The 16811-nt window shown below is 40.1% G+C and overlaps 1 protein-coding gene across 1 annotated transcript in view; it reads left to right on the top strand.

Annotated features, from left to right (window-relative positions):
* The window catches only part of znf462 (zinc finger protein 462), a 56818-nt gene extending 40422 nt beyond the window's left edge, over positions 1–16396 (top strand). The window contains exons 9-13 of the mRNA XM_084460113.1: positions 284–420; positions 7643–7866; positions 9103–9409; positions 11128–11254; positions 12767–16396. Coding sequence (XP_084316239.1) covers positions 284–420; positions 7643–7866; positions 9103–9409; positions 11128–11254; positions 12767–12962 — 991 coding nt within the window. The 3' untranslated portion in view covers positions 12963–16396. The remainder of the gene's footprint in view (positions 1–283; positions 421–7642; positions 7867–9102; positions 9410–11127; positions 11255–12766) is intronic.
* Positions 16397–16811: the final 415 nt, after the last annotated feature.

A 16811-nucleotide genomic window follows, 5' to 3' on the forward strand; every position in this document is an offset into this window, starting at 1 on the left:
CCGACCTGTGTGCGTTCGAGCTATAGCGAATGATACGATGATGATATGATATGATATTGACGTCAGCCGGCAACTGGGGGCTGAGAAACATATCCGAATTTGCGATGAGGAAGTGCGAGTTCATGAGGTGTTTTATTTAATCGTTCCTAGTAGCAAGTCGTAATTTGCCACCTCCCAGTTATAAACGAACGCACCGATATACGCGGCTAGCGTTAAATCCTGTCCATAGGCCTGGCCGTGTGTCTGTAACCTGTCCGTGCGTCTCCGCCCCCCCCACCCTCAGGTCGACCTTCACCCTCCATGTGAAGGCGGGGCACGCCAGCGTGGTGGAGGAGGGGCCGAAGGACCTGCGCTGCCCTCTCTGTCTCTATCACACCAAGCAGAAGAGCAGCATGATCGACCACATCGTCCTGCACAGAGGTGAGAGCTCGGCTCGGCTCGGCTCGGCTCGGCTCGGCTCGGCTCGGCTCGGCTCAGCTCCGCTCACACATGCATGATGAAGTGCTCTCAGTCCACCCAGTCCACCACCGGGGCGTGGTACCATAACTAGTCTTTAAACAACATCATAACTAGCCTTTAATCAACATCATAACTAGCCTTTAATCAACATCATAACTAGCCTTTAAACAACATCATAACTAGTCTATAATCAACATCATAACTAGTCTTTAATCAACATCATAACTAGTCTTTAATCAACCTCATAACTAGTCTTTAAACAACATCATAACTAGCCTTTAAACAACATCATAACTAGTCTTTAAACAACATCCTCAACATCATAACTAGTCTTTAAACAACATCATAACTAGCCTTTAAACAACATCATAACTAGCTTTTAAACAACATCATAACTAGCCTTTAAACAACATCATAACTAGCCTTTAAACAACATCATAACTAGTCTTTAATCAACATCATAACTAGTCTATAAACAACATCATAACTAGTCTTTAATCAACATCATAACTAGTCTTTAATCAACATCATAACTAGTCTTTAAACAACATCATAACTAGCTTTTAAACAACATCATAACTAGTCTTTAAACAACATCATAACTAGTCTTTAAACAACATCATAACTAGTCTATAATCAACATCATAACTAGTCTTTAAACAACATCATAACTAGTCTTTAAACAACATCATAACTAGTCTTTAAACAACATCATAACTAGTCTTTAAACAACATCATAACTAGCCTTTAAACAACATCATAACTAGTCTTTAAACAACATCATAACTAGTCTATAAACAACATCATAACTAGCCTTTAAACAACATCATAACTAGCCTTTAAACAACATCATAACTAGCCTTCAAACAACATCATAACTAGTCTATAAACAACATCATAACTAGTCTTTAAACAACATCATAACTAGTCTTTAAACAACATCATAACTAGTCTTTAAACAACATCATAACTAGCCTTTAATCAACATCATAACTAGTCTTTAAACAACATCATAACTAGTCTTTAATCAACATCATAACTAGTCTTTAATCAACATCATAACTAGTCTTTAATCAACATCATAACTAGTCTTTAATCAACATCATAACTAGTCTTTAAACAACATCATAACTAGTCTTTAATCAACATCATAACTAGTCTTTAATCAACATCATAACTAGTCTTTAATCAACATCATAACTTGTCTTTAAACAACATCATAACTAGTCTTTAAACAACATCATAACTAGTCTTTAAACAACATCATAACTAGTCTTTAAACAACATCCTCAACATCATAACTAGTCTTTAATCAACATCATAACTAGTCTTTAATCAACATCATAACTAGTCTTTAATCAACATCATAACTAGTCTTTAATCAACATCATAACTAGTCTTTAATCAACATCATAACTAGTATTTAAACAACATCATAACTAGTCTTTAATCAACATCATAACTAGTCTTTAAACAACATCATAACTAGTCTTTAAACAACATCATAACTAGTCTTTAATCAACATCATAACTAGTCTTTAATCAACATCATAACTAGTCTTTAATCAACATCATAACTAGTCTTTAATCAACATCATAACTAGTCTTTAAACAACATCATAACTAGTCTTTAATCAACATCATAACTAGTCTTTAATCAACATCATAACTAGTCTTTAATCAACATCATAACTAGTCTTTAATCAACATCATAACTAGTCTTTAAACAACATCATAACTAGTCTATAAACAACATCATAACTAGTCTTTAAACAACATCATAACTAGTCTTTAATCAACATCATAACTAGTCTTTAAACAACATCATAACTAGTCTATAAACAACATCATAACTAGTCTTTAATCAACATCATAACTAGCCTTTAAACAACATCATAACTAGTCTTTAAACAACATCATAACTAGTCTTTAATCAACATCATAACTAGTCTTTAATCAACCTCATAACTAGTCTTTAAACAACATCATAACTAGTCTTTAAACAACATCATAACTAGTCTTTAATCAACATCATAACTAGTCTTTAAACAACATCATAACTAGTCTTTAATCAACATCATAACTAGTCTTTAAACAACATCATAACTAGTCTTTAAACAACATCCTCAACATCATAACTAGTCTTTAAACAACATCATAACTAGTCTTTAATCAACATCATAACTAGTCTTTAATCAACATCATAACTAGTCTTTAAACAACATCATAACTAGTCTTTAATCAACATCATAACTAGTCTTTAAACAACATCATAACTAGTCTTTAAACAACATCATAACTAGTCTTTAAACAACATCATAACTAGTCTTTAAACAACATCATAACTAGCCTTTAAACAACATCATAACTAGTCTTTAATCAACATCATAACTAGTCTTTAAACAACATAATAACTAGTCTTTAAACAACATCATAACTAGTCTTTAAACAACATCATAACTAGTCTTTAAACAACATCATAACTGGTCTTTAAACAACATCATAACTAGTCTTTAATCAACATCATAACTAGTCTTTAATCAACCTCATAACTAGTCTTTAAACAACATCATAACTAGTCTTTAAACAACATCATAACTAGTCTTTAAACAACATCATAACTAGTCTTTAATCAACATCATAACTAGTCTTTAATCAACCTCATAACTAGTCTTTAAACAACATCATAACTAGTCTTTAATCAACATCATAACTAGTCTTTAAACAACATCATAACTAGTCTTTAAACAACATCATAACTAGTCTTTAATCAACATCATAACTAGTCTTTAATCAACCTCATAACTAGTCTTTAAACAACATCATAACTAGTCTTTAAACAACATCATAACTAGTCTTTAAACAACATCATAACTAGTCTTTAATCAACATCATAACTAGTCTTTAAACAACATCATAACTAGTCTTTAAACAACATCATAACTAGTCTTTAATCAACATCATAACTAGTCTTTAATCAACATCATAACTAGTCTTTAATCAACATCATAACTAGTCTTTAATCAACATCATAACTAGTCTTTAATCAACATCATAACTAGTCTTTAATCAACATCATAACTAGTCTTTAAACAACATCATAACTAGTCTTTAAACAACATCATAACTAGTCTTTAATCAACATCATAACTAGTCTTTAATCAACATCATAACTAGTCTTTAATCAACATCATAACTAGTCTTTAAACAACATCATAACTAGTCTTTAAACAACATCATAACTAGTCTTTAATCAACATCATAACTAGTCTTTAATCAACATCATAACTAGTCTTTAAACAACATCATAACTAGTCTTTAAACAACATCATAACTAGTCTTTAATCAACATCATAACTAGTCTTTAATCAACATCATAACTAGTCTTTAATCAACATCATAACTAGTCTTTAAACAACATCATAACTAGTCTTTAAACAACATCATAACTAGTCTTTAATCAACATCATAACTAGTCTTTAATCAACATCATAACTAGTCTTTAATCAACATCATAACTAGTCTTTAATCAACATCATAACTAGTCTTTAAACAACATCATAACTAGTCTTTAAACAACATCATAACTAGTCTTTAAACAACATCATAACTGGTCTTTAAACAACATCCTCAACATCATTACTAGTCTTTAATCAACATCATAACTAGTCTTTAATCAACATCATAACTAGTCTTTAAACAACATCATAACTAGTCTTTAAACAACATCATAACTAGTCTTTAAACAACATCATAACTAGTCTTTAAACAACATCATAACTAGTCTTTAAACAACATCATAACTAGTCTTTAATCAACATCATAACTAGTCTTTAATCAACATCATAACTAGTCTTTAATCAACATCATAACTAGTCTTTAAACAACATCATAACTAGTCTTTAAACAACATCATAACTAGTCTTTAATCAACATCATAACTAGTCTTTAATCAACATCATAACTAGTCTTTAAACAACATCCTCAACATCATAACTAGTCTTTAAACAACATCATAACTAGTCTTTAATCAACATCATAACTAGTCTTTAATAAACATCATAACTAGTCTTTAAACAACATCATAACTAGCCTTTAAACAACATCATAACTAGTCTTTAATCAACATCATAACTAGTCTTTAAACAACATCATAACTAGTCTTTAAACAACATCATAACTAGTCTTTAATCAACATCATAACTAGTCTTTAATCAACATCATAACTAGTCTTTAATCAACATCATAACTAGTCTTTAATCAACATCATAACTAGTCTTTAAACAACATCATAACTAGTCTTTAAACAACATCATAACTAGTCTTTAAACAACATCATAACTAGTCTTTAAACAACATCATAACTAGTCTTTAAACAACATCATAACTAGTCTTTAAACAACATCATAACTAGTCTATAAACAACATCATAACTAGCCTTTAAACAACATCATAACTAGTCTTTAAACAACATCATAACTAGCCTTTAAACAACATCATAACTAGTCTTTAATCAACATCATAACTAGTCTTTAATCAACATCATAACTAGTCTTTAATCAACATCATAACTAGTCTTTAAACAACATCATAACTAGTCTTTAAACAACATCATAACTAGTCTTTAAACAACATCATAACTAGTCTTTAATCAACATCATAACTAGTCTTTAAACAACATCATAACTAGTCTTTAATCAACATCATAACTAGTCTTTAAACAACATCATAACTAGTATTTAATCAACATCATAACTAGTCTTTAATCAACTTCATAACTAGTCTTTAATCAACATCATAACTAGTCTTTAAACAACATCATAACTAGTCTTTAATCAACATCATAACTAGTCTTTAATCAACATCATAACTTGTCTTTAAACAACATCATAACTAGTCTTTAAACAACATCATAACTAGTCTTTAAACAACATCATAACTAGTCTTTAAACAACATCATAACTAGTATTTAAACAACATCATAACTAGTCTTTAATCAACATCATAACTAGTCTTTAATCAACATCATAACTAGTCTTTAATCAACATCATAACTAGTCTTTAATCAACATCATAACTAGTCTTTAAACAACATCATAACTAGTCTTTAATCAACATCATAACTAGTCTTTAATCAACATCATAACTAGTCTTTAATCAACATCATAACTAGTCTTTAAACAACATCATAACTAGTCTTTAAACAACATCATAACTAGTCTTTAATCAACATCATAACTAGTCTTTAAACAACATCATAACTAGCCTTTAAACAACATCATAACTAGTCTTTAATCAACATCATAACTGGTCTTTAAACAACATCATAACTGGTCTTTAAACAACATCATAACTAGTCTTTAAATAACATCATAACTAGTCTTTAAACAACATCATAACTGGTCTTTAATCAACATCATAACTGGTCTTTAATCAACATCATAACTGGTCTTTAAACAACATCATAACTGGTCTTTAATCAACATCATAACTAGTCTTTAAACAACATCATAACTAGTCTTTAAACAACATCATAACTAGTCTTTAATCAACATCATAACTAGTCTTTAATCAACATCATAACTAGTCTTTAAACAACATCATAACTAGCCTTTAAACAACATCATAACTAGTCTTTAATCAACATCATAACTAGTCTTTAAACAACATCATAACTAGTCTTTAAACAACATCATAACTAGTCTTTAAACAACATCATAACTAGTCTTTAAACAACATAATAACTAGTCTTTAAACAACATCATAACTAGTCTTTAAACAACATCATAACTAGTCTTTAATCAACATCATAACTAGTCTTTAATCAACATCATAACTAGTCTTTAATCAACATCATAACTAGCCTTTAAACAACATCATAACTAGTCTTTAAACAACATCATAACTAGTCTTTAAACAACATCATAACTAGTCTTTAATCAACATCATAACTAGCCTTTAAACAACATCATAACTAGTCTTTAATCAACATCATAACTAGTCTTTAAACAACATCATAACTAGTCTTTAAACAACATCATAACTAGTCTTTAAACAACATCATAACTAGTCTTTAAACAACATCATAACTAGTCTTTAAACAACATCATAACTAGTCTATAAACAACATCATAACTAGTCTTTAATCAACATCATAACTAGTCTTTAAACAACATCATAACTAGTCTTTAAACAACATCATAACTAGTCTTTAATCAACATCATAACTAGTCTTTAATCAACATCATAACTAGTCTTTAATCAACATCATAACTAGCCTTTAAACAACATCATAACTAGTCTTTAAACAACATCATAACTAGTCTTTAAACAACATCATAACTAGTCTTTAATCAACATCATAACTAGCCTTTAAACAACATCATAACTAGTCTTTAATCAACATCATAACTAGTCTTTAAACAACATCATAACTAGTCTTTAAACAACATCATAACTAGTCTTTAAACAACATCCTCAACATCATAACTAGTCTTTAAACAACATCCTCAACATCATAACTAGTCTTTAAACATCATAACTAGTCTTTAAACAACATCATAACTAGTCTTTAAACAACATCATAACTAGTCTTTAAACATCATAACTAGTCTTTAAACAACATCATAACTAGTCTTTAATCAACATCATAACTAGTCTTTAAACAACATCATAACTAGTCTTTAAACAACATCCTCAACATCATAACTAGTCTTTAAACATCATAACTAGTCTTTAAACAACATCCTCAACATCATAACTAGTCTTTAAACATCATAACTAGTCTTTAAACAACATCCTCAACATCATAACTAGTCTTTAAACATCATAACTAGTCTTTAAACAACATCCTCAACATCATAACTAGTCTTTAAACATCATAACTAGTCTTTAAACAACATCCTCAACATCATAACTAGTCCTGAAACCTCCCACAATAGCCTGAGCCTAGATGCGTCATCTCTCTGAGTTAGTTATCATCATATATAAGTTATCAGCTTTGTTATTAACTGAAACAGACAGGTTATTAGCTTGTTTATTAACCGAAACAGACAGGTTATTAATTTGGTTCCTCTCCAGCACTACAGTTCCCAGAGACCTCTCTTAGTTTGGTTGCTAGCAGTACAGCAGTGTGACCACGCTAACACAGGGCGCCATGACACCCTTCCCCCCCCCCCCACAGAGGAGCGCGTAGCCCCCCTGGAGGTGAGCCGCTCCAAGCTGTCCCGTCACCTCCAGGGTCTGGTCTTCCGCTGCCACAAGTGCACCTTCACCTGCTCCAGCGACCACGCCCTGCAGCTGCACCTGCGCAAGCACGACCAGCTCAAGCCCTACCAGTGCCAGCTCTGCTACTACGACTGCCGCCACAAGCACCAGCTGGAGGAGCACCTGCGCAGCGAGCACAAGGTCAGTGGTGGGGGGGGGACTACGAGTCCCAGGATGCATCTGCCGGGAGGGGAGGGGGGGGGTGAGTAGTGGGGAGACGCCACGCGAGGTGCGTGACTGGGTGTTCTGGGCACAAGGTGACATTCTTATGACTGACACTTCCTTCTTTATACATTCCTCCGGGGGGGGGCGGGTGTGTGGGGGGGGGGGGGGGGTCAGGTTACAGAAATGTGGAGAATGTGACAGCAGGCGCTGATGTGATGCGCAGGGCGGACCTGACTTTGTTGTGCTTGATACTAATATAACTTCATTATTCAATAACATTACACCTTCACAAAGACCTTGTTTCGACTTTCAGGGTACTCCCCCTGTGTCTCTTTACCAAGGGCCCTCAGCGCCTGACTCGGTTTAAACGAGACACTTGAGGCTCTGGGAGAATTTTTCCGAATGAAAGTTTCAAAAGGTGTTTCGAAAGATAATCTTTTTTTTTTCAGTCACACCTCTAAAATGGTATAATTCACCTCCCGCTCACCACTCACACCTTATGTGATAGAATTCACTTCCCGCTCGCCTGCGTGTCTGGCTGTGACTCTGAACATCCCAGAATAGGCGTCGTCTCCACGGTTCCCTTAATAGGCAGAGTGGACGTGTGGGAGGTCGGGAGAGGGCAGCGGGCATGGCCAGGGGTCAAAGTTCACACGAAGCTAAAGAGAGTTGTGTGTCGTGGGGAGGAGAGAGAGAGACTGGGGTTAGGGTCAGTGGGGTCACAGTTTAGACCTCATTACGTTACACCTGGGTCAAAAACGCTTTTTGAAATCCTTTCAGTGACTCGTGTCAGGTGGTCGGGAGGGGGAGGGGGGGTCGGATATGTGGGAACAGCCCGTGATATTATTATAGACGAGCAATCATGCACGGAAAAGTAAATGTATTACTGTACGTATTATTTGAAATCCTTTGGTCCACGTTTGCAATACATCGGCCTCTTTGAATAGAGCTGTTTCGGTTAGATATGATAGATCAGATACGTGCGAATTCACTCAACAAGAAATTGTAATCTCTTTCACTGGGTGTGTTTGTTTTGTAACAGTCCTGTCGATAGATGGGGACTTTCACCTTGTCCACCGTTCCATTCATTCTCAACCGTAAACCCCACCCATCTGGTGGGCCTGGTGAAAGAAATGATGCATCCCTATACCGTATCCTTCTTCCTGTTGTTGTTGATCAGGTGATCCGTAACTTCCTGTTGTTGTTGATCAGGTGATCCGTAACTTTGAGCTGATGGGGCGTGTCAACCTGGACCAGCTGGAGGTGATGAAGGAACGAGGGAGCGGCGTGGAGGAAGAGAAGGAGAGAGAGGAGGAGGAGGAGGAGGAGGGAGAAGCAGCCGGCGTGGAGCAGGAAGCTGTGCAGCGGGAGGTGGAGAAGAGGAGAGATCTGTTAGAGGAGCAGATGGAGGAAGGCCCTGGAGAGGAGGAGGTGGAAGAGGAGCAGCAGGAGGAGGAGCAGGAGAAGCAGCAGGAGGAGGAGCAGCAGGAGGGAGAGGCAGATAAGCCTGGCCCACAAGGTAGGCAAACAAACGTCATGGCGATGTGTTAAATGAGTCCTATTATGCTAATTACAATTAACAGCAACAATTTAATATAAGTCTTTGGGGTCCCCAAAACATGTCTTTGAGTATTTTTGCTGAAAATAACACTCAGAATAAGCGTTCTCATGCCTCTATACCCCTCTGTTGACCACGAGATCAGATTGAGTGGATTGAGCACTTTTTAATATGCAAATGAGCTCAGCTAAGAGCAAGTCATCAGGCTAGAGAACGAGGGCTGTTGACGGCGCTATGCTACCTCAAATATAGCTGGCTAGCCTGGACCTGTAAAGGAAAAATCTTACTTGGTTTAGTTTAGATTTCAAAGAACACGCTGAGTGGTCGGTCAAGCTGGTTTTAAACAAAGACAATAGTTTATTCTATGTTACGATACTGCAGAGTCGGACTCTAGCACAGGAAGTGAATCCGGGCTCACTTGAGGACGGGGTAGATAGGTTATAACGTGAAAAAGGAAGTGACATAGTTTCAGGATGAAGAGGACAGGGAAGTGATGTCACACAGGAAGAATTTGTAGTTTTAACAGACTGATCTATGAGAACGAACTACAAAGTTAGAACAACAGTTAAGTAGGAAAACAGAAAAACTATTTTTGGAGTGAACACATGGGTGATGACTTGAAATTACATTAACAGACCATCCACACTCAATGCCACTGTGACAAATTTCATTGTCCTCTCTCTCTGACTAAACATGACAAGTGCCCATGTTATTACCTCCACGGTCGCATGCTGTTACCTCTAGCTACGATCGCTAGCTAGACACCACCAGGTTATATGACACCATTCGACTACAAACAATAAAAGCTCGATTCTGTAGGCCGAGGGGAATCCGACGATGTCCACTTCTTAACATTTGATCATTTTTAATGACCGCTCGATGAACTAGAAGTCGACCAATTTCATTCCACTAACATATGATGAGAAGAGCATCCGGGTTGAGGCAAAAGGGAAGTTTATTCATGTTAGCTAGCTAGCGTTAGTACTATAAAAACAAACACACAGCATAATTACTTATAATTTCTGCATAATTTCCACGGACAGTTGGTATTGCTTGATTCAGAAAGTGTTTATCTGAAAGTCCTGCATACACTGACCCAGGTTGGAAAAGCAATCAGGCGAAAAATGTATAGCACACACGACCAGTGTTTTGCCAATTTCAGCAGGAACGTTGCCATCAAAAATAAAATGTATCCATCCGGCTCTGCTGCCCTTTGAGCTTGGGAGACGATCAGTGCTGCTTAGTACATGCAAGAACAGAACATTTTCCGTGCAAGGACATTATGCTAGCTAGCTAATAACGTCAGCCTTTATAGCCAGGTAAACAAACGCAGGTGATTGGACGTATTCAGATGTGGGCGGGATTATTATAATAGGTCCCCGACTGTGACCTAAATTGACACGGGAGATTTGAATGGCTTGCTGAGACTGACTTTTTTTCTAATGGTTTCATTTCCGCTGACCGCAACCAAATGACTGGGTTGTTTCACTTCATACTTTGTGTGTTAGTAGTCAGGGACTCATATGTACATGCAAAAACAATGAAAAAGTTAGTTTTGCGAACGTGGACCCCTTTAAAGTTGATCTGTTAATGTTGTCTCTCTCTCCGTCTGCTCTTCTCTGTCTCCGCTGTGTCATTTTTACTGCCGCTGACTGCTCCTATTGAACTCTGTTTCCCAGAAGCCCCTGCGTGCCCCGGCAGCAGTGGTTTGTCGGCGTGCGGGGAGAGGAAGCTGCCGTGTGAGTTCTGCGGGCGCTGCTTCACCGACAGCTTGGAGTGGGAGAGACACGTCCTGAGACATGGCATGTAGGTCTCTCCCCCCCCCCCCCCCTCTCTCTGTCTCTTTCTCTCTTTCTCTCACGTCTCACCCCTCTCTCTCTCTCTCTCGCTCTTTCCCTCTCTCTCTGACTCCATGTGTCCCCCTCTCTCTTTTCCTCCACCATATTCTCTCCCTCTCCTCCTCTCTCTCTTTCCTCTTCCTGTCCCTCTCACCCTCCTCTTCCTGACGCTGTCTTTCTCCTCCTCCCCCTGTCCCTCTCGCCCTCCTCTCCCTAACGCTGTCTTTCTCCTCCTCCCCCTGTCCCTCTCACCCTCCTCTCCCTAACGCTGTCTTTCTCCTCCTCCCCCTGTCCCTCTCACCCTCCTCTCCCTAACGCTGTCTTTCTCCTCCTCCCCCTGTCCCTCTCACCCTCCTCTCCCTAACGCTCTTTCTCCTCCTCCCCCTGTCCCTCTCACCCTCCTCTCCCTAACGCTCTTTCTCCTCCTCCCCCTGTCTCTCTCACCCTCCTCTCCCTAACGCTGTCTTTCTCCTCCTCCCCCTGTCCCTCTCACCCTCCTCTCCCTAACGCTGTCTTTCTCCTCCTCCCCCTGTCCCTCTCACCCTCCTCTCCCTAACGCTGTCTTTCTCCTCCTCCCCCTGTCCCTCTCACCCTCCTCTCCCTAACGCTGTCTTTCTCCTCCTCCCCCTGTCCCTCTCACCCTCCTCTCCCTAACGCTGTCTTTCTCCTCCTCCCCGTCACTCTCACCCTCCTCTCCCTAACGCTGTCTTTCTCCTCCTCCCCCTGTCCCTCTCACCCTCCTCTCCCTAACGCTGTCTTTCTCCTCCTCCCCCTGTCCCTCTCACCCTCCTGTCCCTAACGCTGTCTTTCTCCTCCTCCCCCTGTCCCTCTCACCCTCCTCTCCCTAACGCTGTCTTTCTCCTCCTCCCCGTCACTCTCACCCTCCTCTCCCTAACGCTGTCTTTCTCCTCCTCCCCCTGTCCCCCTCACCCTCCTCTCCCTAACGCTGTCTTTCTCCTCCTCCCCCTGTCCCTCTCACCCTCCTCTCCCTAACGCTGTCTTTCTCCTCCTCCCCCTGTCCCTCTCACCCTCCTCTCCCTAACGCTGTCTTTCTCCTCCTTCCCCTGTCCCTCTCACCCTCCTCTCCCTAACGCTGTCTTTCTCCTCCTCCCCCTGTCCCTCTCACCCTCCTCTCCCTAACGCTGTCTTTCTCCTCCTCCCCCTGTCCCTCTCACCCTCCTCTCCCTAACGCTGTCTTTCTCCTCCTCCCCGTCACTCTCACCCTCCTCTCCCTAACGCTGTCTTTCTCCTCCTCCCCCTGTCCCTCTCACCCTCCTCTCCCTAACGCTGTCTTTCTCCTCCTCCCCCTGTCCCTCTCACCCTCCTGTCCCTAACGCTGTCTTTCTCCTCCTCCCCCTGTCCCTCTCACCCTCCTCTCCCTAACGCTGTCTTTCTCCTCCTCCCCCTGTCCCTCTCACCCTCCTCTCCCTAACGCTGTCTTTCTCCTCCTCCCCCTGTCCACTCACTCTGACCCCTGCAGGACTATTAACAACTGCAGGACCAACCCCAGCTCCACTCCAGCAACAGACGCCTCAGCTCCACCTCCGATTGGCTCAGCCGACATGACGGACAGCGCCGTGGACCTATCCAGCGACGGCGTGGAGGCTGACCTATTACAAAGTCACAATCCCAACGAGAAAGACAAAGAAATGCTTGAGACCAAAAACGACCAATAGGGCGAATTAAAGAGTACTGTGGCCTGGTGCGTGATTGGACGAGACAAACCGGGACTTAAGGTTGGATTTTGTGGCCTGGGTGTCCGAACGGGCTGCTAACGGACAGGAAGTGCTGGACAGGAACAGGAAACGTCAAACTGAACCCTCACACGTTGGAGCGTTGCTAGATTTGAAGTGTTAAATATTTAGAAACTAGGTTGTGTTGCATCCTACATTTTTAAGTGGCTGAACCTTAAAATGTCTCCCTGGTTCCTTCGTAGAACATATCTTAATACAGTATATTGGTAACCAATAGTGACAGACAGTGTAGAGTAGACAGTTTTAAAACCCCACCTCAAGATATTTATTTTCTAAAGACGTCTACTTGATGTGGTTTTATCCAAATTGAAGGTAAGATTTTAGGCATTTATTGATTGAAGCACCTTTTTAACCCTTGATGATCCCAGTCAGGAGTTATCTTGGTTAGAGAACATAGGAGGAAAGCATTTAACGCCCGTTGACCCCATGACCTCTTATGACCCCTCCTATGACCTCTGTGAGACCCCTTATCTCATTCACTGTTGTGATGAGAGTATGTATTGAGAGAGAGAGTGAGAGAGAGAAGGCAGCAGGAAAGAAAAGAAGGAAAGAGAGAGATAGAAAGACAAAGAAAGAAAGGTTTGATGGCAAATATTCACATTCACAAGTTTTCACATGGACTTTACACTGGTCTGACGGTGCATAGCAACAAACGTAGTGTGAGGACAAGACAGGCCAGTGCAAAACACAAATACAATACTATATAAAATACATATAATACTGTACGAAATAACAGTGTCAGTGGGAGTCCCGGTCCATGAGGCCAGCTGCAGTCGGGATGTCCCACTTGAGGTCCTGGGTGATGATGATGATGATGATGGTGATGGTGATAGTGATGGTGCCAGGAAGCAGGACTGGGGGAGTCACACAGGGTGATGGGGGTGGGGGGGGGGGGGGGGGTGAGAGGAGAGGTGTCAGCTTGTCACTTTCTCCTTAGCCAGGACTCAGAGGTGACCCCCCCCCCACCCCCCCACCTCTAAGATCACTGTATGTTGGTCTACTGTATGTTGGTCTTTTGGGAAATTCACCTCAGATCTGTCATAAATGTGTTGTAGTATCTTCTGCCTGTTCGGGCTGGACAGACAACGACGTCTGTAGTTAGGGTCAGAGGTCAGGCTTACTAGGCTCAGGACACTCACTAGGCCCAATAACTTGACCTTCTACACTGGCTAGTGAACCCCATGTGAAAAGCTTTCTGCGATTTGACCCTGAACGATGACCTCTGTGATGACCTCTGTGTTGTTCCATGTTAGCCTTGTGTTAATCAGTTAAGATTATAAGAAGAAATATTCCCCGGGGAATAGTTGCACCTTATTTTATCTAGCTATTGCAAAGTATTTTATTTTTATTTTATTTTTTATTTAGAATATTTTCTAGAACAAATTTAAACTTTTGTCCCAAAGTTGTATAGCAGAGCAGATGGCTATACTAGCGTTCCCTTCATGTGATTCTGAATGTCTTGTTCTCCGGCCTCCGGCTACCTGGGTCTCTGTCTCAACAGCCCTCCCTCACAGACCCCAGACCAGTGAGCTGACTCAGTATTCCCAACAATATGATAACCAGCAGCGCGAGGCAGTACCAGTAATACGAGGGTTACTGTCACCGTGTGTCATGTCCATATTGTTATTTATCCGGAAAAAAAGAGCGTTGTCAGAAGTCGATGCTGAATATCTGTGAGCTGTGGTGGTCATCGCCATGCTGTGGTGGTCATCGCCATGCTGTGGTGGTCATCGGCACGCTGTGGTGGTCATCGCCATGGTGTGGTGGTCATCGCCATGCTGTGGTGGTCATCGCCATGGTGTGGTGGTCATCGCCATGCTGTGGTGGTCATCGCCATGCTGTGGTGGTCATCGCCATGCTGTGGTGGTCATCGCCATGCTGTGGTGTCTGCTGGTGCACCAGGTGTGTGTCTGCTGGTGCACCAGGTGTGTGTCTGCTGGTGCACCAGGTGTGCGTTGGCCGCCTAAACAACCGACGACAAGCCGACCGGGAACACGGCGTCCGTGTCTGACATCACTCAGAACTGTAACGACGCAGCTGTGGCAGTCTGAGCAATCCCAGCGGTTCGTGTTCTCGCTAGCGACTGAGATATGGGACGTTTGATGTTTGCGTGAACCAACCAGGTATGCTTGAGAGGAGACTGTAATGTGAAAACTGAAGTCTTGGGTGTGTGTTTTTTTGTTCTCTCCCGGTGTGAGACGCTGTGTTGTATCAGCCCGTTAGGATGTCTGTCCGACCCTACGTCTGCCTGCGTTTCCTTTAGACCAAGCTGTGAGCTGTGCTGACTTATAAGGCCGAGATTGTAAACGTTAGAAGTTGCTGCTCAAATACCCCAAAGCCTTATTAGAAAAATGAATAGCAATTAATTCAAGTTTCGTTGAAAAAAATTTGACAAGACCAATAAGCATCTTTAAACAATACAGAGTGATTCTGACAGACTATCTCCACTCTTTTGAGCCATGAAAAATGACAGAGAGACATAAATGTGCTCTTCGAACCAAAACCATAATCAAGCTGGTTACGTTTTCTACAACCGTCTCTCCTGAGCAAACGAGCGGTCTTACAAAGAAGGGGTCGAACCCAGGTCCCCCAGAATGCATTCTGAGTAACCTGCATGTCTGCAGCAATGTATAGAAAAACTAAACTTCTTGTTGAGTGTTTGAAACTGTCGTGTATCAGAAGGGATATTTTAACGTTGGTTTTTCTTTAGGTGTTGGTCTCAAAAAGAGTAAATCAAAAAGACATTAAGCAAAAGAGGACGCGGAGCTGGTCCTTATGAAGCTGTTGTTGTCTGGTTATACCATAACTCCCCGTTTTTCTACCTTCATATAAACACATGGGGTGATTTGGTGCTGAATCTTTAACCCTTTCCGTTTGAAAAGACTAGCCTAGCTTTTTTGACAGTGGAACCGTTAGGAATACGTTAAGGAAATAAGCTTTGATGTGGCAGCTTGTTGACGGACACGCCCCGCTCTGAACCCGGGGGTAAACTGGGGGTCAGTGGTGGATGTGTCCCTCCACACAAGTCGCTTCTCCGTGGTCATTTTTAATAGAAACCCACAAAGTCATCACTGTATACTGTCTCTTTGTCTGCTGAGGTGGTCTGACTCCTGTCTCCCCCTCCACCCCCGAGACCCCCCAACCCCTAAGTCAGCCTCTGCTGACGACACACTGGATCGTTGTATATGTATATATGTTTAGTTTGTTCCATTCGGTTCTCTCTTCTCTTCAGACTGTTCTCTCCATAGTTGGACTTAGATTCTCCATCTTGCCTTTTCTCCCGTGAACTCTGATCCCAGAACGTGGGTTTGTGATGTTGCCTAGAATGATTGTTTACAATTTTATTCCATTTATCTCTGGATATTCTGTAAATATTGTAATTCATTGTCTTTTTTTAACTTGTTAATAAAGTTATCAGATAACGATATGTTGTGGTCGTTTCTCTCGGTCTGTTTAATCTAATCCTGACCAATTCAGATGTTACTTGAAAGTAGGATTTGAGGTACATTTGAGTTACTTCACAGTCATGCACTCATGGGACTGCACTGTACTTTTGATATATATATAGATATATAGATATATAGATATATATATATAGACAGTATTTGCAAATAATTGGCCCAGGCCTGCGTTGCACAGTGTTGTTTTGAATTTAGTAACTGATCAAATGTTATTACATTTATGTTTTAATTGCACATGGTCCCTTCCAAATAAAATTTAAAAAATTAAAATCTCTGTCAGGCTGAGATCTCAAGTTCCCCACCTGCCTTT

Source organism: Borostomias antarcticus (genome assembly GCF_949987555.1).
Source record: "Borostomias antarcticus genome assembly, chromosome: 30".
Lineage (NCBI taxonomy): Eukaryota > Metazoa > Chordata > Actinopteri > Stomiiformes > Stomiidae > Borostomias > Borostomias antarcticus.